The sequence below is a fragment of the Neodiprion fabricii genome, chromosome 2 (genome assembly GCF_021155785.1).
Source record: "Neodiprion fabricii isolate iyNeoFabr1 chromosome 2, iyNeoFabr1.1, whole genome shotgun sequence".
NCBI lineage: Eukaryota > Metazoa > Arthropoda > Insecta > Hymenoptera > Diprionidae > Neodiprion > Neodiprion fabricii.
Window position 1 is genome coordinate 16,940,823 of NC_060240.1, and position 22,291 is coordinate 16,963,113.

The 22,291-nt window shown below is 35.3% G+C and overlaps 3 protein-coding genes across 5 annotated transcripts; 1 reads left to right on the forward strand and 2 right to left on the reverse strand.

Annotated features, from left to right (window-relative positions):
- Positions 1 to 1,461: 1,461 nt before the first annotated feature.
- On the reverse strand, positions 1,462 to 2,467 carry LOC124175563 (RNA-binding protein 7). The gene is made up of 2 exons (XM_046555953.1): positions 2,237 to 2,467; positions 1,462 to 2,113 (listed from the first exon to the last, which is right to left on the reverse strand). The coding sequence occupies exons 1-2, from the start codon at positions 2,318 to 2,320 to the stop codon at positions 1,598 to 1,600; spliced, it is 600 nt and encodes a 199-aa protein (XP_046411909.1). The 5' UTR covers positions 2,321 to 2,467; the 3' UTR covers positions 1,462 to 1,597.
- A 3,601-nt stretch (positions 2,468 to 6,068) lies between these two features.
- Positions 6,069 to 8,025, forward strand: LOC124174955 (40S ribosomal protein S7). Its single transcript, XM_046554654.1, has 5 exons — positions 6,069 to 6,223; positions 6,946 to 7,116; positions 7,248 to 7,429; positions 7,574 to 7,724; positions 7,906 to 8,025. Exons 2-5 carry the CDS (start codon positions 6,946 to 6,948, stop codon positions 7,981 to 7,983), a joined length of 582 nt encoding a protein of 193 aa, XP_046410610.1. The 5' UTR covers positions 6,069 to 6,223; the 3' UTR covers positions 7,984 to 8,025.
- Positions 8,026 to 9,233: 1,208 nt separating this feature from the next.
- Positions 9,234 to 22,204, reverse strand: LOC124174954 (blastoderm-specific protein 25D). 3 transcript variants are annotated; one of them, XM_046554653.1, is made up of 12 exons: positions 21,693 to 22,204; positions 20,487 to 20,957; positions 20,258 to 20,427; positions 19,375 to 19,574; positions 18,858 to 19,082; positions 18,302 to 18,722; positions 18,052 to 18,212; positions 17,893 to 17,977; positions 16,919 to 17,800; positions 13,876 to 14,578; positions 13,656 to 13,756; positions 9,234 to 12,827 (listed from the first exon to the last, which is right to left on the reverse strand). In XM_046554653.1, the coding sequence occupies exons 2-12, from the start codon at positions 20,878 to 20,880 to the stop codon at positions 12,690 to 12,692; spliced, it is 3,480 nt and encodes a 1,159-aa protein (XP_046410609.1). In that variant the 5' UTR covers positions 20,881 to 20,957; positions 21,693 to 22,204; the 3' UTR covers positions 9,234 to 12,689. The 3 variants fall into 3 exon arrangements, with proteins under 3 accessions (XP_046410609.1, XP_046410607.1, XP_046410608.1); XM_046554651.1 differs by having other exon boundaries at positions 18,858 to 19,097; positions 21,693 to 22,203; XM_046554652.1 differs by lacking the exon at positions 21,693 to 22,204 and adding an exon at positions 21,250 to 21,660 and having other exon boundaries at positions 18,858 to 19,097.
- Positions 22,205 to 22,291: the final 87 nt, after the last annotated feature.

The following is a 22,291-nucleotide window of genomic DNA, read 5'->3' on the forward strand; positions in this document are numbered from 1 at the left end:
ACATGCATTATTATTTCCACATTTCCCGCATTTCAAGGACCAAAAAGTACATGGTCGAGATACTTTGCGCCATCCTGGAAGGAAGCTCTCCCCAGTCATTCGAATTTGAATTCATATTCATGGGATACCCCTGAACATTTTCCAACAAGAAAAGATCAATTCTATAGAAGGTTGCATTATGAACCTATTTTATCTGTTCTAGCTCTTGGACTAAATTTGCACGGATTTACTGCTCTTCATCGTCGTCTGGTAGGGTGTTCGGGATAAGATTTTGGTCTACCCGTTTCGACATAGAATTTGGATGACTTTCTATAAATATTAATTTTTATTTCAGCCCTTGTGGTATCACGTAAGTTGAACACATTTTCGCGTATCTTTATTCCTGTCTGCCACCATTTTGTCAGTACCGAAACGGTTTGCTATTTTTACTATTCAACCTACAATTAGAAAATCATCCCCTGCTGCCACACCAAAAACTAGCACTTATAAAATGCTGTTTTTTAATTGATTTTGTTTAATTCGCTGTGTCCATCCCGTCGCGCACTCCAGTACTGGAGGCCAGGCCGATTTTCGAATGAATTATCAGCGATATTAAGAGAGTATGGCAAGACGGAAATATTATTTATGAAGTGACGTAAGTAAAACGGTCCCCAGCTCTTAGTCTGATATAGCGTCAAACGTTGGTAAGTCCCTGAAATATTAACAATATGACAATTCGTTTACGTGTTCGCGTCTGTCCGAGAAAATGAACTGAAAGTGTTGGGATTGAAGCACTCAGTCATATTCATACATTAATTAATGTTTATCACGTTAGGTCTTTGGCCATTTATCTGTACAGTTAGCACACGTGTCTTACTTTTTAATAAATCACGTCTTCAGTCAATGCACACTGTGAGGAGCCCAAATGAACATAATAAAATGTGGTAGTGCAAATTACCATAAAAAAAATTGTTTTACCAATTATTCGGAAAAATGAAATTTCATTTTAAACCTTTCACTCCTGTAATTAGTGGCTTTTTCGAAATATTTAAATTTTATCAGAAAACAGATCACACCTGAGATACATTAACGTATCATTCATCACAACTTGACCTTTTTCAAAATTCAAAATAATTGTAGATTATTTATACGATAATCTTTTGAAATCCTAGAATACATGTATAAACAATCTGGGTACGTGCATCAATCTTGCTGAGAAAGCGAATGACTTTAAATATTCTTAAATTATTGTTCAATTACCTTGATACATGGATGTACTCAACGTGAATATCTAATGCAGAGAGAACACCAAAAACTGCTGCGACATTGTTAGGCCCAAAATTTAAATCTATCTGCATGTACATTTATTATTACAAAAACAAAATTCAAATTAAAGATCTGCTCAATGAACCCAACTGCCTTTTTCTGCTGAATTTCTCCAAAGATGTTTGATGTCTACTCTGAACAAGATATGGTTTTCTATTATTAAAAATCGAGAAATTGTATTTGTAGCATTCATATCATGAATGCCATTCTTTTTAAAATACATACATTACAAAACTAAGCATAGATATATCTGTAGATTTTGATCACACATTTGGACCGAGAGTTTGTGTTATTATTTCCGATAATGCCGTCTACTATTTCTGTGATCAGAATTTCGCGAGTAATCATTGGACCGATGTGACGAATGTCTTTCCCTGCGATCATGTCTAATTTTGTAATCGTTATGTTCTCTACTGCGTTCGCACTGCTGATAAGGATGCAACGTCTGTTGGGATCGATTTTCTGGATATGCCCAAGGATTTAATTGACTCTGATACATGAGCATTTCTGGCCCAACGCACAGTCCGTGCATCAAGTTACCAATTATCATTTTGTTCTGAAATTGAAACACATTGTGCAAGTCTTGGCTGACTTCCTGTTTCCTCAATCCGGTGTTAGGGTGTGATTGTACCGGTATTTCTATATTGTTTCGAGTTTTCATACTCAGTGTTCTGTCAAACAGAGCTGTGCCTTCAAATAGGTCAAGTACATATGGTACAGAAACAGCATGTTTAAATGTGATAAAACCGTAAGTTCGTTGTTTTCCGTCTTTGTCCTTAGGTATCGAAACCCTCTGAACTGGCCCACCCTGAAAATAATGAGAATAATTTATGAGTCAGGCGCGCAAAATGCTGCGAAAGGTGGATGAATTGTTATACGACTCATGAAACTGTGCCACTTTGGTTATACGGGAAAGGTTGCCATCTCTTACTTGCAGGAATAACTCGTAAAGTATGTCTTCGGTAACTTTATCGCTTAAATTACCGCACCAAACAGTGCGTTGGTCCTCATCCATTATGACAGGGAATTCACCTCCTATACTATTCTCGAATTTCGTAAGAAATTATTGATGCGATTTGTCGAAAATAATATTGATCAAATGACAGCATTACTATACACAAAAAATGGCGTAGGACGTAAGCGTGATGAAAATTGTCAGAACTGGTACCTTCGATCGGAATCATCGGAGCACTCTGTTATTGGCTGGCAGGACTATCAATGAAGGCCAAAATATAGGGTGCGGTCCACATTAGCTCCCAGTATTGTCAACAATCTTTTATCTCTTTTGCGCTGCCGAGTACTTTGGTAGCTTTGCCTCTATTCTAGGGAGTTTTCAGCGTTGCCAGCTAGTTTCGGAACGCACCCATAGATAAGTTGTGCCCACGGAGTGGTAGGAAGGAGACTACACTCTGCGATAAAACTCGTCCCCGGTTTTCAGGTAACGCAAGAGGAATTGTCTAAATGCGATTTTAGTGCCTCTTACGGAAAAAAATGAAATTTTCGCTATAAAATGTAAAAAAAAGGTCAGAAATCGTAACCTATAAGCCTCTGTTTTATAAACATACTCCGTAAATTCGTAAAATACGCATCTGAAGTGATTAAAAAATAGTAACAACTGAGTGATTGCGTTTCTAATCTCAACCGACATTAAATCCGAGGAAAAGATTTGCAAACGGCGAATCGTAAGATCATATGGGGAAGGGGGTGAGTGCGCTATACGGGCTTACACCGCAAGAGGCGCTTAAATCGCACCTTGACAATTCTTCTTACGTTGCCCCAAAAACTGGGCCAGCTTTTGAGCCAAGTGCTGCTCGAGTGTTGTCTCCTTCCTACTACTCCGTGGTTGTGCCCTATATTGCCTAGTCTACATCACGGTCTTACATACAGGTCTTGCGACTCAATAGAATTCCAATGGTAGAGAGTGGCTCCTCTGTTGAAGAAAAATCCAAATGGAGCTGCGATGGAGGGATGCATCAACATAACCTACAATGTTTGAATAAGCCACGGTCTTAGGATTCCACGCCCATGTGACGCGCGAGCGCGACTATCGTCATCCCTGTCGCACCGGGCATCCCTCGATCGCAGCGACGCTAGCGGCTTGACACGTTAAGAGGCCCACGTCGAAACTCAGAGTCGCAAGACCTGTATGTAAGACCGTGGTCTACATATACGCTTTAAGCACGGTCTTATAGACAGGTCTTGGCAGTCCAAGCCCCTTCCTATACAACGCAGCGTGACCGTCTTGAAGCCTGTGTTTCTCAATTTGTGCACCAAAAACCGGAGCGCTGCAATCTCCGAGGCCGGTTTATGCGTACTAAGGCCGCCGAGTTCATGGACAGCTCTGTCTCTGTCCTAGGGAATTTTCAGTACTGGCAGTCAATTTACGAACACGACCTAAGTAGGCTTCTCCCTCACTAGCGCTAGCAGCGAAAATTCACAACATCGGCTTCATTTTCGAGCACGGTTTTACAGTCGGAGTGCCTAGACCTGTCTATAAGACCGTGGCTTTACGTGAGGGCATGGACTTATGGATGGAGCCTCACCCAGCGGAGCTGAAGCGAAAGACGGAAGGGGAATCAGCGCCGTCAGCCACATTGATGAGTTAAATAGATATTGATATACATATACAGCTCAATAGATATACATATGAATACCACGGATGTATATAAGCGTTCACGGCTTGCACTTTGACGGATTGTTGTTATTGTATAGGTTAGGTGAGAAGGTAGCCAATAATTTTCCACAGCGATATTTTTAATTAAATAGTGAGTGAGAATAATATACAACATACCTTATTGTGTACTTACCTGCATAGTTTCTTTTACATAAAGAATTGAAGCTGTGTTCGTACATGCCTATACAGTTCAAGAAAATAGTTAATGGCAACGATCTGGGGATCGATTGTGTAATTTCACTTTTCACATTTCCCTCCATCCAAGCATTTTGATTGGTTGAATAAACTTTGGGAACCAATCAGAATGTTCAGATGGTGGGAAATGTGAAAAGTGAAATTACACAATCGATCCCATGTCCACAAAACTAATACTGCCTAAAGTAAATCGTTCAAACGTGGCGCCTGAAAATTTAGTTCATCAATATGGCCGACGTGCTACCACATGTACTCTCCCCAAGATTCATGCCCCTCGCCGACAAGCCTAGCTAGCGCTCCGTCCATAAGTCCGTGTGTGGGTGCTTAAAGTGCACCTCCATTAAAGTTGATGTGTAACCGAGCTTATGTGAACTTTAAGCGCCTCCCACTTAAAGATTTTCTGAATCCGACTTTAAGCTCAATTTTCAGCGAGAAGTAGTGCCAACCGTACTGACATGACAGATATATTGAAATCTCGCGTGGTATGAACTAGTTCTTTGTTCTTTGTGCTTTGTTCTTTTCTTCGGTCGGCATTTTGCCGTAACCAAGTTTGGTACATATTTATTACTTGAACAATTATTGATATGAAAATATAATCCATGTTGAAGTATCACCAGGGTTTGCACCAAACAAAATGCGTTTCGAATTACAGATAAAAGATATGTTGATTACAAGCTATTCAAAAAATAGAAAATATAAGACAGATAGGTGGTTCAATCAATGAATAAAATTACGGAGAACATTGCATTATATTGCTTCATATATTGTATTACTAAGGTTATAAACACTAACTGACAGCTCTTAAGTTCTTCTCGTTACTCCGTTTGATGGCTACAAGGCTTTTTAACCTTCAAGTGCCACACAGTTCTCATTTTGAACCCAACACAGTTGCAGACTTACCAACTCGAAATAAATTTTTGTCATTAAAGTACTTACTTTATCCCAAACAGACTTGAACATAGGTTTCTCTCTGCTTTAAAGACGTGTTGACACGGTGCTAGAAATCAGTCCGAGTTCTCGGATCCAGGTTTAGTAACTTAAATTTCAGCATCATTTTGCGCTCAGAGGAAACCAGACGGCGCTGCGGTCGAAAACGTGAAGTTGAATGGTAATTGTTTACATGCTACCAACAGTGCAGGATCCTAAATAGATAAAGCGATTGAATCATAACCTCTATTGTGCTCGAAAAGGTAACTCGAACGTTTTCTGTTTAATATTGTAATTTCCCATTCCTATACATTAGTTAATGCATTTCTAATAATTCTATTTATTTTTGGAATTTTCATGTGGATCCAGATACTGTATCATATGAAATGACGGATAAGAAAAAAAATTTTAAAAAGTGCTCGTTATTGCTTTAATAGTTGATATGTTTTCATTTTATATTTGATATTTACCTTTGAAATGCACACATCCGTGATGCAAACTTTGCAATCATCTGCAATTGGCTGCCTGAATTAGAACAGGAGTGAATGCCGCAGCTAGTACGGAATAATGGGACGCGATCCATTTTTTTATCCGCGTTTTCGATCCACGATTTATGTCCGAGTTTGCTGTATACACGATATGAGTTCTGGTAACTTTTTCTCGGTCCGAGAAATCGGTCCGATTTCTAGCACCGTGTCAACACGTCTTAAGACCCCCACTTAAAGTGTATGTGTGACCAGGCAAGAGCAGTAAACACCAGACATTTTATGAACAGTGCTGCTGCTGCGTCAAATCACTAGACAGATGTTATCAACATCTAGTAAGTTACTAAACTGCTGCCGCCTTTTTCTGCCCATGAAATGCCACCTTAAGACTCATCTGAAATCCTCACTTCGGTTTCTCATCACTATCTGCATCGTTGTTGCACTATCGAATTGGATAGTTTTGTTTCACTGCTAGGGAATTTTGAGGTACAGTATACTGGTGCCAAATTTAAGAACACACCCAGAATTGAAAACCCGAGGAAAGTGCAGTGGTGACTAGATCTAAAAAATAAACATCACAAATGATCAACTTTAGGTTCGTGCTGGTCTCTTTCACGCGAACTGCGAGCACAGCAAGGTACGAACAGTGTTGAATTGTGACTTTAGGTTATTATAAGGTGATATTTAGAAAATCTAAAAATGTGACTTGTTCAACGTTGACTGACGTTAACTATACTCGAACAGTGTTTTATTTATGACGGATGCCTCGACCGTGAAGTGATACAGACGGATTCCGTCCGCTAAAATATTTCCAAAATGTGTGAATCTCCCGGGTACAACTAGTTGCAACATGTTCTATTGTATTATGTTTTATCGTTTCCATTCGGTCAAAAGTTGATATTCCATCAATAGATTCCTGTAGACTGGTTACAATAGCTCTATATTTACCATCAATCTCTCATAAATATCGTAAACAATTTTCTAACCTGAACGGATCCTGTAAATATTAACGTGGAGCAGAATCTCCCTCACTTGACACTTCGGTTTAGATCTCCTCAAATAAACAACAGAACCAAATTCCAGTAACATTGACTATGCTCTATAGGCTTGAATTTTAAATGTATTAATAAGCTCTGGTTTCAAATTTCAGTCTGTCTACATGACAACAAAGTTAACTTATAACTTGAAATAACCTCTGTATGTAGATACTGCATCTATGTATGTTTTATCTAATAGATTACTCTCAAGTTGAGTATCTGACTACTAACAGAGTTGTAGGAAAAATGAGTCAAATTATTACAGAGTTATTTGATTACGGTCAAACAATTTCAGCTCATTTCTGTCATATCTTTTTTTCAGATGTTTACGGCTAGCGCCAAAATAATGAAGAGCGGGGGCGCTGAGGCTGACCCGTTCGAAACTAGCATCTCGCAAGCCCTTTTTGAGCTGGAGATGAATAGTGACCTTAAGTCCCAACTGCGCGAGCTTTACATCACCAAGGCAAGGGAAATAGAAACTAACAACAAGAAGGTACAGTTAATCTTGATTTATGACGAGCCCTATTTGTATCCATACCTTAGATTTGTAATGTGGTCAGATTATTCTGCATATCAGAAGTGTTACAGCTATCATAAAATTGGCAAATTCTGTTCGGTTTACAGTCAATCATTATCTACGTACCGATGCCGAAGTTGAAAGCTTTCCAAAAGATACAGACACGTCTAGTACGCGAATTGGAAAAGAAGTTTTCTGGAAAGCATGTCATGTTTGTTGGCGAGAGGAAGATCCTTCCCAAACCAACAAGAAAGACTCGTACCAAGAACAAGCAGAAGCGTCCTAGAAGGTATATCTAGCATGACTATTTGGCTACTTGTAATTGTCAATAAGAACACTTGCAATTCTAGCACAACGTCAGCATGGCTGTTAAATGTCTTATCTTTCAATCTCTTTTCACCATTTTTCATAATTTACCGTTTGTTTGTCTTAGCCGAACTCTTACGGCAGTTTATGACTCTCTCTTGGAGGATTTGGTGTTCCCTGCTGAAATTGTAGGCAAACGTATTCGTGTCAAGCTGGATGGCTCGCAGCTCATCAAAGTTCATCTAGACAAGAATGAACAGACAAATATTGAGCATAAGGTATTGAAATTTGAGAATCTCATTTTAACTGATTACGTAAATTCTTAACAATTTTTCCCAAATGGTCTCGAGTTCATGATTTCAAGTAGAATAACTTGCTGACTTAATTTATTTAATTTTATAAACTAATCTGTAATATACATTTTTACTTACTCTTTTTCTTATCAATTAAAATTCACAGGTGGATACTTTTGCTTCGGTCTACAAGAAACTTACGGGTCGTGACGTAACGTTTGAATTTCCTGAACCCTACTTGTAATAAGTTACAAATTGTCACTCCAATAAAAACAAAGAAAATTTACAAAGTCTTTTTGATATTAACCATAGAATTTTTCCTTATAACCATTAGGAACAACTTGGGTAATATTAGCCCATCATAAAACGTGAGCTAACAGCTGATAAACTGGGTTCATACTGCATTTCGGAAATTTATATTTCGAAAACCAGTTGTTCAATTCGATTGGTTTTCTGTTTATTCAAAAGTATCTGGATTGAGCTTCATCTGCGTATTTCCTCATTAGAATTCAATAATATGGAGCATTGTTACAGACAGCGTCAACTATTTCGCTTGGTGGCATGTTTTGCAATGCCTACGATATCTTAAAAATGCCTGGATTTACATTTTGTTTTTACCAAAATGGCAATTGTTTGACGTTATTCAGGGTGTCCAGCAACTGGGAATTTCAAAGTGCCCTTGAAAATATGGGAGTTGTACTTGAAATTCCCAAAGAAATCGGGAATTCGCGTTGAAATTCGCGTTTCTACATTCACTTGCTGAAAAACGAATTTTTAAAAATAAATAGTCACGATGTCGTATTTTCACGAACGTGAAAATAAATTTCATGGAATTTTTTAAATACGTAGAAAGTCGAAACAACAATTTCAACATGTAGAAAGGTAGAGTATAGAGAGCTATAATATAAAATTGTCACAGCGAATAAGAATACAACAGTATTGTGACGGTTCTATATTATGATTTTCTATTCTTTACCTTTCGTTCTGACTGTTCTGTATTATGGCGTTCTACATTCTGAAATTCTATGAAATAAAAATAAATAAAACTTTCGCGTGTTTGAAAATTCGATATTGTATCCCTTTTATTTTCTGATTTTTCTCCACGGTGTTTAATGTTGATTACATCGTAATGACGCACAAACGCCGTAGAAATCATTATATACGAATATACAGAAGTTTTGAAAAAATTAACCGCGAATACACGGTATTTTTAAATTTTGATATCGCTGGACACCCTGTTACTGTCGATAACAATGCTTCTACTTGACTAGAGTGAAAATCAAAAGAATGCGAATGAAGTGAGATTTACATACTTTTGAATAGAATAAATGTCAATCGTATTTGACAACTGCTTGTTGAGACAAATTCCCATAATCCACCCATTTTTGACAGGTACTTACTCGTTATAATCCCACACGCACAGCATGAATTTGCTTAATTCTTGAAAAAAATTCCAACAAACTCGTAAGAATTACAGTAAGATTGAAATACATATTTGTACGTTCATTCATTTTATTACAACTCATGAGGAAAATGCACGTAATAATACGTAAGCTTAATAAATATTCGTATTATAAAATTATAGAAACTTTTTTTGTTTGTAATACAGATATGTACAACAGATAACATTTATGATAATCGCGTAAAAATGAAGGCACAACGGAGTTAAGCGTTATATAGGTATGTACAAACTAACACAACCGAAAACTTCACCAAGAATTAGTTTTAAGTTACAACCACGGTCTAAGACCGTGGTTACAACGGTGTAACAATAACTAGTTGTTAACTACTAACTTCAGGAATGTTCACATATAGTCGATTTTCCAATACTGTGTCTGTTTCACCACATGGTGCCATATCCTCAAAAATATCTTGCATAATGATGAAAAAATTTATACATTACTCCAAGATGTGTTGTATAAATATTCTACATATTGCTTAGGCAACCTCTGCAATTCTTAGCTAATAATACATGAATTTTCGAAAATAATCTTCATAACATTTCATTTTCTGGTTGGTATTGTGAATTTGACATATTTTATAGGATTTTACACAAGCAGACCAACCACAATTCTTCGATATTTATAAATTTGGCGCACATTATTTTCAGTAGTCCGAGCAGGTGATAAACCTTACATTCGGCTACCTTTAATTACCAATTTATAATTTTACCTTACTGTCATGTGATATACTTAATTCTGTAGCTACTTTAATTAATTAAACGTACACTCTGATTCGTGTCTCGATATATATAAGTAATTATTTGAAAGTCAAACTGACAAGGAGATGCTTGGATCTAAAAAAAAAATGTATATATATATATATATATATATATAACAAAAAATGAAAACCATACGACTTCGTCAAATTTCAATGAAATATCCTTGAAAACTTGAGCTTCAATAATACAAATAAAGCTTGTTATGAAACTTCAATACAGTGCAGAATACATATTGGCTATAAATTTTCCTCAAATACATAGCAATTATTTGTAAGATTCATTACATAAATTTCACCTATGTCTTTACGATATTACGTAAATTTAATGGGCATCATTGTTTGTATTCATTGATCAAGATATATCAGGAATTAGTAGACATTATAGTTGATTATTTGGATGTAAAAAAAATTGAATGACCCGCACTATATACAAGATCCACTATTTTATTACTCGTAATTAATACTTCAATTTTTTGGAATGTTGAATGATTATTAACATAATTGTTGAATCAATACAGAACGTATGATGCAGTGCAAAAATATTGTTTGCAGTGTATTACCTAATTAGACTAACAGCTATATTTCGACCTTCGGTAAAGTTTACAATATGATTGTTTTCATCAGATGAGTAATAATAACAATTTACAGTACTAAACTTGTATAATTTCATAGATTGCGTATTATTACATAGTCAGCCTGTATACTAAGACTTTAATTTGATACACTAGTTTGTGGAACGTAATTATATCAATTAAAATCTCACACTCGCAACGGTAAACATATAAATATTGCTGTTTAAGGCAAACATTAATTTTGGTGTTAAATTTTATAGATCAATTTGACAATATCTACAACTTCTCATGTATATGTATAATCATATATGCGACAATGCTGACGAAAGTTGTGCACCAAAAAAGACGTAATTAGTATTAACAATCATACGAAAATTGTTTATTTCGTTCAATAGAACGCTAGACCCTAATAAGTTCATAAATATAGTTTTAATTTACACAAAACTTATTTTTTTGGGTGCGATGAATAATTGTTTTGTATTCTCATATTCTTATTATTATCATAGTAATTTGCAGTACTAAATCGCATTTTTATACATATTTACAGTATTTAAATATTTAATGATTATGAAAAACAAATAATACATAGTCGCCAAATTCGATGTTCAAATTTTTTTTTTTTTTGATTAGGTGCACATGTCATTAATTAAGAAGTGAAAGAACTCGCAATATGTTTTAATATCACCTGTAGGTATAATAATAAATTTCTATGGGGAAGAGATCTCCAACTAGGTCAAAAATATTTAGAAAATTTTCTTCTGATTTCAAGTTAGTTGCTTGCTATTTCAGCAGCTACGGTATTTTATAATTGAACAACAAACTAGGCCTGAAATATTAAGGATATAAGTATTGCAATACTGAGACAATGGCGATTACGTAGGGATTTTAACACTAATTAACACTTGCTATGAACAGAAAATACTGAAGATGGAAAGTTCTGATTCACAGTAACAGGTGATACCTAACTTTCATAATGGGAAATGACACTGCCAATATTTTTTACCCATTTTATTGAACTCGGAAAAAAAAATTCTGTAGAGTATTCAAAGTTTTGACAACCAATTTCTCACAAAAAAAAGAATAACCGATTCTGAAAGAGGTTAATAGTTTTGAGTTTCAGATTTTCTTTTTCTTCAATCATCAGTCACTACAGGGTCAATGCTTCGTTCAGCAAAATTAAATGACCCTGCATACATAAGTATGTATGTACATAAATACGTGTCGTATATTTTTATAATCGCAAATGCATACGTATCTTTACAGGGCCTATGAAATTAGGTGTTAATATTTTAGCAACAATTTTTGTCTAGCGAATCGTTTCTGCAATATAAAAAAACTGTTATTTATTTTCTGTTTATATCAAATGTATATGTATATATATATATATATATATATATATGATTATAATACGATATATTATAAATAATTTGTTGCAATATTAAATGGGAATCCGTTATATTAAGATTTATAAACCTTTGGTTTGTCTTTTAGTAGCGATGGTCTGAATAATAATTGATGTTAATTACTAGACACAGAATGATTGAAAATATAATAAATAAATGTTAAACACGATATATCACTTGTTTGGAAAAATAATTATGAATGTTTCCGTATATCAAGATTACTAATGTATTATGTCGGTACACACAGTGTCCAAACATGGGATACGTAATAAATTTCACTAGAATATTACGACATTTAAGTCTTTCATCTTCGATTTCGATTTTCTTAATAGAATTCAACAAACTAGATTAACCCAAAAAACATCGGGAATTTAAGGCGTTATAACTTTGACTACCATCATCGAATGATAAAATTTAAACATGACAATTTATCTTGCATAATCGCTTAGACTACTTGGAGGTTTCTATTAATATTCTAAAAGACCCTGAGAGATCTGCCTTTGATTTATCAGTACATACATACCAAACACAGCAAATACGTTTTATCTTGCTGTAAGTAGAAGCTCAAATAAATAAACATTGAGTGGTATTTGATCGAGAAGTGGAGAACTGATTTTTTCGACCTAATTAATTCCTGAGTTACTAATCGATCGTTCTCACAGAATTATTGCTAATATCGGTGAACACTATGCAATACCAGCATCTTGCGTATCGCCGAGCTATGGTATTACGTGTATTAGACCACCACTCGAGTGTCATACCGATGTAGATTCGGTACTATATTGTGTCAACACGTGGCAATGCTGCTCCAGACGTTCCACACTCGCCATCAGGTATGAATTTTCGAGATATAAATCTTTAGCCAGCATGTCAGCCCGTGCTAAGTTCTCGGCCTGGTGAAATCATTAATTTAGTTAAAAATTTGGTATTACAAGTGCATTGCGAATTTCACAAAAATGTCTAAAGGAACTGGAAAAATTTTCATGTGCGACATGTATAGCAAAATTAGTTCATTTCATTTAAGAATCAACCAGGCGGACTGTTTGAATGGAAAGTTGAAAAAAGAGAACAAATAGTTTTAAAACCCCTAGCAATTTTGTTTATACCAATGACAGTGAATACAAATGAATCAACATCCCTATTATGTGCCGGAAATGATTCTCAACAAATCAAAGAACACAAACTAACATATCAACAATTCGAGAACAGACTCGATATTGCATGAGACTGTTCAAAATAATTAAACTCTGGCGTTTTTGATCTAATTCTGAGGATCTTGGGCTTACTTTGTTCACCTTAGAAATGGCCAGAGATTGTTTCAAAGAAAATTTACTAACTGTTATCGCATGCGCTATAACTATAGTATAATGTAAAATTTCTTGTATGTTCTTGGACAGTTTGTGGGAATCTGGTTCGTAAGGAAAATGAATAACATACATCGGAATTGTATCAAAGACTACTTCTCAAATTATTAATGTCGTAAATTGTGTTATTTGTGTTTCCTCAAATTCATTCCTATGACGAAATCCAGGAAGGATGTTGTTTCAACTTTTTTCAACGTGATTAGCGCAAACAACAGTGTTAAACCTTTTTTGAGTCGTTTTTTCGCGTTTCCTAAATTTAATACAGTCAGTCTAGCTAAATCTTCTTCAATTGTAAATCATTATCTCAGGTAAAATTTCTAACTAGTCAACCGCGAATGATTTTAAAAGTATGCAAACCTGTTCTTTATACGCTTGTAAATGTTGTTGTAACTTTTCTTGGGTACCACACAATAGGAATTGTAAGTCTGCAATTTCGTTTCGATGTTGTTTCCAGGTTTCTGAAATCATGGAAGATGGAGACTTGAAGTAATGTTTAATGTAAAATTTCATAATCAGAACCCGTTACTTAGATAAAAAAAATCGTATAGACTCAACAAGACGATTGATGGAGACCTACGATGTAAAATTCGATCTGTATACTGTTGCTGTTGTTTGAGGGATACTTGAAGATGATGACACTTTTGTTCTTGCGACTGCAATCGCGCGTTTAGCGCTTGAAGTACGTTCAGATCAATGCGACAAGCCTGTTCTCCAGTGATTGTTTTTGTACAGGAACAGCTAATGGCTCGAAGACTTTGAAGTTTCAGTATTTCCTGCATCAAGACTTCCTTTTGTTTTATTAAATTACTGCATTCGGTATCGAGATTGATCTTCAATTGATGCAATCGTCTCAGTTCATCCCTGTGAGCTCGACACATACTTTCAGCAACAGAGTAGGACTGTATTTGACAACAACTACAGCCGTGCAGGCAGGGCAAAATTCTTGCTGGTCGAGACGTGCACACTTCAGCATACGGACTTTCAGATTCCGTCAAGCGCTTGAGTTTAAGCGAATCATTCAGCATGTGAGAATCAGTGTCATAGGAAGTGATTTTCGAGGATGATAAATTTTTCCCATGAACAACGACTTCACTCATACCAGTTGTCGAATTAGAATGTGAAGCTGATTCCTCTGGGCACTGCACTGAAGTTTCTACAGTCAGAATTCGATTGCCCCTTTGTAATTTTTCCCGCAAATCGTGAATCTCTTGATCTTTTTTCGTCAGCTCCTTTTGCATCTCAGACTTCCATTCGCTGAATTCCTCTTCCAAATTAGTATACTGTAATAAAAATTATTCTCAATGTTACAAGCGGTGGAAACTTAGTCACGGAATATTGAAGAATGAGTGGGCCATACCCTTTAAATCAGACTTTGGAAAAGAAAAAACAACTGTTTACATAATCTCCAGCTGTGTTACTTGTGTTAATGATGGTGAACATGACTGCAAAAATACATCTACTATGTTACAGAAATGGTTTCAAGCAAATTAAAATAACCCAAGTTCGGATATCAATAATTTGAGAAAAGAGTCGACGATCAAAACATAAAAAAATTATTTAACTGTGGTGTTTTTAATGCAGTTCTAATGTCTTTGCGCTCATTTAGGTCACTGACCAGATCCTCAAAAATTGTCTAAATAACATTCAAGAAATTTCATATTACCCGTATTATTAGATTGACGTGAAGAACAGTGTGTTTACTTTCTTCGAGGACTAGGAACTGATGACCTTCAAGGTTTATTCAAGAACAAAATATGGATTTTTTCATGACGTTTTTGACGCTCCACAACTACATTACAAAATTTCTAAATCTGATTTTCCAAATATTTAGAGTATAGCTAGCAACTTGGCATTAACACCTCAATTTTTCGACTTTTACATTACCTTAACAACATAAAATTTAAAAAAATGTAAATGTGTATCAATATTCTGTATATTTCTGAAACCTGAGTTACTAATACCCTAAAAATAAAATTTTCAGGTTCATTAGTAAAATTTCATGACATTTTATGACTTTTTAAGGGTTGTATTAAATTTCATCAAATTAGAGAATTGAAAAAATTTTTTCAGATTGTTCGACACCCTGAAGAAGCGTGAATCTGTTTGCCATAAATTTTTAAGATGTATATTCGGGTGATCCTTAAAAGGGTCATTTTTTAATATCGACCATCCTACCTTCCATATCAGATACAAATAATTCAAAAATAATTCCCTAATTTTTTCAGATGTTTACCTCAACTTGAAACCCTCCTGCCAACAGAATGGATTTCCCCATTTAAAATACACGTGTTTCGAACACATTTTTAGTATATATTTTATTGCAAGAATAATAATTTTTAAAAAAATTTCTAACTACGAGATTTTAGTGGGCATCAATGGTCTTATCTGAGAAAAAAATCGCGTCATCATACCAGGCAATCTAGACAAATTGCACTATCTTTAAATAAAAAAAAAAAGGTCACCTTTCAAAGGTGTGTAATTTGTCGAATTTTACTGGTATGATAATGTGAAATTTTTCTCAAATAGTAGCATCAACGCCCACTAAGACCTCGCAGTTACAAATTTCTTTGAACATTATTACTCTTACAATAAAACATATAGTGAGAATGTGTTCGAAACACGTGTACTCTAAATGGGAAAATACATCCTGTTGACAGAAAGGATTACAGTTGAGATAAAAATCAGAAAAGTAGGAAATTATTTTTGAATTATTTGGAGCCGATTTGGGGGGTAGGACAGTCGAATTTCAAAAATGATCTATTCAAGGACCACCCCATACCATATAATACAAGCATGGTCGACCTATGCTTTATTATGAACATCACCACTCTGAAATTGTTTTTCTTTGAAACTGCCAGCCTTGAAATCTATTCACAACTATAATTATATTCTCTTTATAAGACAGCCCAAAAGTTTTCAACTTATTTCAACATAGATCACTGTCCTACAATCTAAGGGAGCCGAAAACTTTAATCAATAGCTTTTCTACAAATAATGTTATCTATTATGCAATAATTAACAAGGTAAGGAGGCCCCGGTAGACCACTGCGTATAAGTTACCAAGCTATTCAAATCTTAAGACGTTGAAACGTCCATTAAAGTTATCGACTGCATCTTTTTATCATTAATCTTTGTCTTTCATTTGTAAGTGCGTCACCCATCATCAGGTGTTTTATATTTTGTATATACTTTTCTTGTAATTGGCAATTTATGCCTGTTGATCTTTATAAATTAATAAATATTATAGTACAGTTATAATGTGCAAATTAATCACACCGGAGATAGCTATTAGTGAAAAAAAATTCAGGCTATCTACATATTTCTGTAATGACAAATTAACCCTAAGACATTACAATCCGATTAAATACCAGTGAGATTGATAATTTAAACATCCCGATTAGAAAACCTTTTATCAAATTTTTTATATATCAGCTTCCATAAATTAACTTTTCTCAAAATACATTTCTACTACATAGTAGAGATGTTGCCTCACTCATGTTCATCATCATTAGAGTAAGTAACATTAATGCAGATTTTATAGATGACTTTTTTCATAATTTTTTATTCGGACCATGTGACGTATTCATCCTTAATTAATAGACTTCAATATTGTTTCTCACCTGTTGCTCAAGATTGAATCGTTCTTCAATAGGTGATAAGCGACCGTCATTGTGGGTTTTATCACTGTTGCCAAATTGCTCTTCGTATTCAGCCATTTTAGCAATAAGCTCAGAGAATTTTTCATCGCTAATTCGCTGCTCTTGTTCAAACAATTGTCTTTCTTCCTCGAGTTTTCCAGCCCAATAGTCTTCGCACTGTTCATACTCAGTTCTTAACAAATCCAAACTTCTCTCTAATTCTGTACAGCGCTCACTAAGCTGCTTTTTCTCATTAACATACTTCTCTTCCACCTCTGGCAAAATGTCTGTAACTTTATCAAAGTCTTTACAATCTTTCGAATTTTCAGCTTTTTCAGATGACTGCCTTACATTGTAGAAAACATTGCTCTTCTCTCTGTCGATTTTTGATTGATCAGAACCATTTTCATCTCGGCGTGGTGGATAATCACGTAGGCCAGTCATTTTGTTTTTGGACATGGTTTTCATGTCTAAGTTATTAAAGTTCTTATCAGTATTTTTAACTATATCGTCGTTGCCAACTGCTTTCCTATCGACTTTCCCCTTGTCTGTCCTATTTGTCACAAAGTCTCTACTACATTCATTCGTTAGTTGTGCACTTTCGGCTTCAAGTTCATTTGCTAAACTTTTAATAGAGTCTGTTTCTTGGGGATGTGGCGATAAATTCGTATCTATTCTGCAAATCACATCCAACATTCTATTTTTCAGCAAACAGTTGTCGAGTGTGCAATTGTTTTTCTTTTCTGTCACAACATTGACCAGTTCTTTTTTCAATTTCTCAAGGACACTTCGCAGTTCCGCTAACTGCTGTTCCTGTGTTTCAATGACTGCATTCAAATTGTTCGATCCGATTGAAATGTCCTTCTAAAAAATTTTTTTTATAAACAATGAATTACGTGATGATGGTTTGAATATATATGGTAAATATTTTTTCTGAAATTCTTCAAACTACTCACGTTTCTTATAGTTTTCGATGCTAAAAGTGCCTCCAACTCAGCCACCCTAGCAGTCAAATCTTTTGAATCAATTATATCCAAATTTCTGTAAAATATTGATAGAATTTGTGAGTTGTTTTTCTAAATTGGACACAATTCAAAACACTCAACGTTACTTACCCAGAACTTTGGACATCGGACTCAGAATGTTTCATCACTTCTAGCTCAGACGTAAGTTCGTCATTTTGATCTCGTAGTGCAGCGTTGTCAGACTGAAGCTTTTTTATGCGATCTAATAGGGAAACCAGAACCTCATTTTCTTTCACTTCAACATTTTCGACCTAGAAATTGAATTTTTAGGATAAAGGACCATGAATTACGATACAAGTGACTGAAAACAAACAATTTTTACGTATATTTTGAATCATACCTCGTCGTGCTCAGCAACCAGTGTTTGTATCTGCATTTGCAGCTGATTATTTGACGATCTGAGCTTGGAAAGGTGCTCCGATAAATTTTGATTTTCAGTCTCCAATGTGTGATTCTCAGACAAGACATTGGCTAGCTCAGTTCTGATACGTTGGTCTTCTTCTTGAAGCGTTTGCAGCCTCTGGTCCATTAATCTCAAGATAGCAGCATTAGACTCGCGTTCGGAAGTAAGCTGATCTGTTAGGTCCTTGAGAATTTCCGCGTTCTTTAATTCCAGCTGCTTAATCTGGTTCTGACTCGACTTTTCCAAGCAGATATGATGTTCATCTACTTCTTGAGCCAGCAAAGTCGCTCTTTGGTTCGCTTCTGCTATATCCCCTCGTAACTTGTCTCTTTCCCCGCTTAAATGTTCCACTAAAGTGCTGAAATTAGTTACTATAAATAAATCTCGGATGTAAACAGCTGATGAAATTAATTTCATATATAATGCTGATTCATGACGACTGAACATTTGGAAAATTAGTAATTATAACATTCGACAAGATGAACAGACTTACTTGAGACTTCTGACCTCTTCCTGATACAGTACAAGTGCTCCTTTCAACAAACTAATGTGAGTCCCCATCACTCTGTTATCGGACTCATCCCGGAGGCTTTTCAACTCTTCGCAGAGCACATTTGTCAGCTCCGTGAGGCTGATGTCTGGACTAGTGAACCCAAGTTCTGACAAAAATGTGGCTGCATCAGGAACGCCAGCAACTTCCCACATATCCACGACTGTGCTGCTTCGGGCATAGCTAAATATTTTATTGAAATCATTTACCAAACTTATTTCTTATGCAGGTTATTATTGTTTGGCGTATCTTATTATTAAACAATAAAACTAATATATACGTCTGTAATACATTGCCAAAATTTTGTGAAACATTTTTCTTCATCAAAAAGATCTTAAGAATGTAACATATGATATTTTCAATTAAATTTCGATTCTCAGTTATCATCGACTGAAGGATTTCACCCAAATTAATTTAACTTGCTTTTCCAAAAACATTCCATATTGATTTCAACTGTTACCCGGTGTGATGAGGGCCGCGGATTTGGATACTTTCTTTCTCAGAGTCTTGTTTCATGATGTCATTTCGAAAGCCAGCATTCCACCCGGAGCTGAGTTGCTCGTGCAGCATTTTGGGGTTGCTGAATATCAACAAAAACTCTTCGAGAGTAATTTGTCCGTCGTGATCCATATCGAGTTTTTCAAATATTTGCTCCAATGTCTGAAAAAAAAAAATGCCAAAGGTGTTGTAGTTATTGTAGATGGTTGGACAAATATCAATGGTTTTTATTCATTTTATCACGAGACCGTTGCGCATTGAGCATTTCGAAAATTACATATCCGTAAGCTATGCAGATTTGTTTAAGAATGCGAAAATTGAAAATACTAGAATTAAAAAGAAAACCTTGCAAATCGATGGTTGATTAGAAATTGTTTCAAAATCAAACATAGTTTACTAGATTGCATCAAGTTCACGCTATACAGACTCGGTTTATTTAGAATACTATATTTTACAAACTCACTAACACTTTTTTTTTCAGTAGTCTATTCAGTACTGCCATTTGTTGATTATGACTAATATCAGTGCAATGTTGTCAAATTAAATATTTAACAATTCCAATATGATAAAAATAAGTCTTTAAATGATAAATTGTAGAAAACAGAATGAAATCGAACGATTCTATTAAATTTTGTCCCATTTTGAAGTAATTTGAAATTACGCATCAATGATCTAAGACCTTGTTAGCTAACGAATATAATAATTTGATAATTACCAATATACAACTATCTCATAATAAAATTAATACAAAGTATCGATGTTCGGTAAAACAACCTACTGAAAACATGTTCATAAATTTACATCATTCTCTTCGGCTTCATTCATAATAAGTTCAGTTATTATACCTGTTTAGGAAGTAAAGGAATGCCGATGTATTGCGATACGATGGGCATCTCTTGTCGATCCAAACCCAAGTTAATTTTTGCCCATATTTCTCTTAGCCTCTGTTCATCTATTTTAATATCCTGATTGAGAAGACCATCCACGCCTCTCCACATTTCATTCCTTGCGCCATCTGAACCAAAAGTTTTGTTTTCCACAATTGTACATAAAATTGAAATTCTTTATCCCTACCTAAATGTTGGTGTTGAAAGTCCACAATATCTGCATTTTGATCTTTTGGTTTGGACTTCCGTCCGTATCTCTTATTGGCTAACTTGGTAGAGTTTAAACTCTGTAACGAGTCACCGTTGGAAAATTCACGGTCTGAATAACTGGAGATTCCATCTTGAGCGTTTCCTAATAAAGCAAGAAGGCCGTCGCGGAATTCGTAAAAGGACACAGACTTATCAGTTTCGGTTTGCTCCAGGAGACATGATATCAGTTCTTTTCCCTGCTCCTCGAGTTGCAATTTCTCACACAATAATCGTAGCCCATTTTCATTAAGGCGTGTCTGCCCCTTTGTTTGACAACTCTCAAATACGGCTAAAAGTTGCTGTTCGTAAGGATCTGTACAATTTCCCTCCATCGCATCGTCCTAAGAAAATTTTCTCAAGCACCTTCGAATATTGTTCGCCGCAGATCAAGCAACTAATTATCACAGGCCTGAAAGTTTGAAACACAATAAATATATATCATCAAAATATCTGTGCAATTCTTTTCTACAAATGGGAAAATTCAAAGTCTTTGTTTTTGAAGATTTCTTTTTCTCGAGTTATCCAAGTATTCAAGTGACACATCAATTTATTATTATAATTATAAATGGAAAAAAATTGTGTCCATTATTATGATAATGTAAATATTTTATTTATAAATAGCATGGCGAGCATGGTGGCAATGTAAGTATTCCGTTTATAAATAGCACAGTGAGCTTCAATCTTATGATGATGATCGAGACCTCATTCAGAGCATGAAATCTAAATGTCTGGAGTATTGAGAAGAGAAATTAGAAAAGCTTATGAGTGATGAGCTGTGATAAACTGTGTAGATTGTGTCGGGTTGTGATCAAGGAAGTAGATTTATTACCAGTGGAAATGAATCCAAGGTCACACACATATAGATATGCATGTGCGTATCTATTTTAGTTGTGTCAATTCTATAATACGTGATCCTGTCAACACAAGAAGATACGCGAAGGTTGAGGGGGAAAAAATGGTCGAATAATATTCGGTACTGAATTAAATGAGTTATTATATATGTTTTGGAAATATATCACCATTTTTAATATTATTAGAGGAAAGCGGGAAAGCAAAATAACAGATACAATACGTAAACATCACAATGATCAATGTGCAACTTTGAACACTTATTAAATGGAACCTTAACTTCCTACACGCATACCTAATTATCACGAATGCGGTTAGACGGTATTGGTCCGGATGAATGATTATCTTGTATCCGCTTCAGGTTTGATAAGTGACAACTTAAGTGTGACTAAGTGTTGTATGTCTGTAAAGGATTGACGAAGTGACGACGAGTATCGTTATTCTTGCAAATCGTTACTCATAGCTTGTCAGCACCTCAGTCGTACTGGTGGCTGTCGTGCTTTACTTTAACTTTAGGTGGTAGTTCAAGAGCAATCAGCTGATTAGCGACCTGCTTTTCCTTAGACCATACAGAATTTCCATACTAGCAGGTTTTTGCCAATGATTATCGACAGTTACTTCAGTCAATTTATGCAAATGGTATGGCGATCAACGACGTAGGTCCACATTTCAAGGTATCCGGTCCATCATCGTGAGATAATATGTGATGAAGAATTAGTTCAATTAACTGATCTTCAAAAATTAATGATTATATGGTAATCAGCGTTGACTGAAAAATTATAAAGACCACGAACCCTTATTGGCCCAATATGACGATTTGTATGCGAAGTGGGGAATCGAGGGAGTCACAGTTATCTATATTACAAATTTGTCGGTAATATAGGGGCTTGAAGT

Bases quoted from the DNA above. Each gene is read 5' to 3' on its own strand.
- LOC124175563 (XM_046555953.1), bottom strand. From the start codon at position 2,320: ATGGATGAGGACCAACGCACTGTTTGGTGCGGTAATTTAAGCGATAAA. The intron at 2,114-2,236 runs GTAAGAGATGGC...CATTATTTTCAG, and splicing joins TTTACGAGTTATTCCTGCAA to GGTGGGCCAGTTCAGAGGGT.
- LOC124174955 (XM_046554654.1), top strand. From the start codon at position 6,946: ATGTTTACGGCTAGCGCCAAAATAATGAAGAGCGGGGGCGCTGAGGCT. The intron at 7,117-7,247 runs GTACAGTTAATC...TTCGGTTTACAG, and splicing joins TAGAAACTAACAACAAGAAG to TCAATCATTATCTACGTACC. The intron at 7,430-7,573 runs GTATATCTAGCA...TGTTTGTCTTAG, and splicing joins AAGCAGAAGCGTCCTAGAAG to CCGAACTCTTACGGCAGTTT.
- LOC124174954 (XM_046554651.1), bottom strand. From the start codon at position 20,880: ATGGAGGGAAATTGTACAGATCCTTACGAACAGCAACTTTTAGCCGTA. The intron at 20,428-20,486 runs GTAGGGATAAAG...CTTTTGGTTCAG, and splicing joins CTTTCAACACCAACATTTAG to ATGGCGCAAGGAATGAAATG. The intron at 18,723-18,857 runs GTAAGTCTGTTC...AACTAATTTCAG, and splicing joins GAAGAGGTCAGAAGTCTCAA to CACTTTAGTGGAACATTTAA.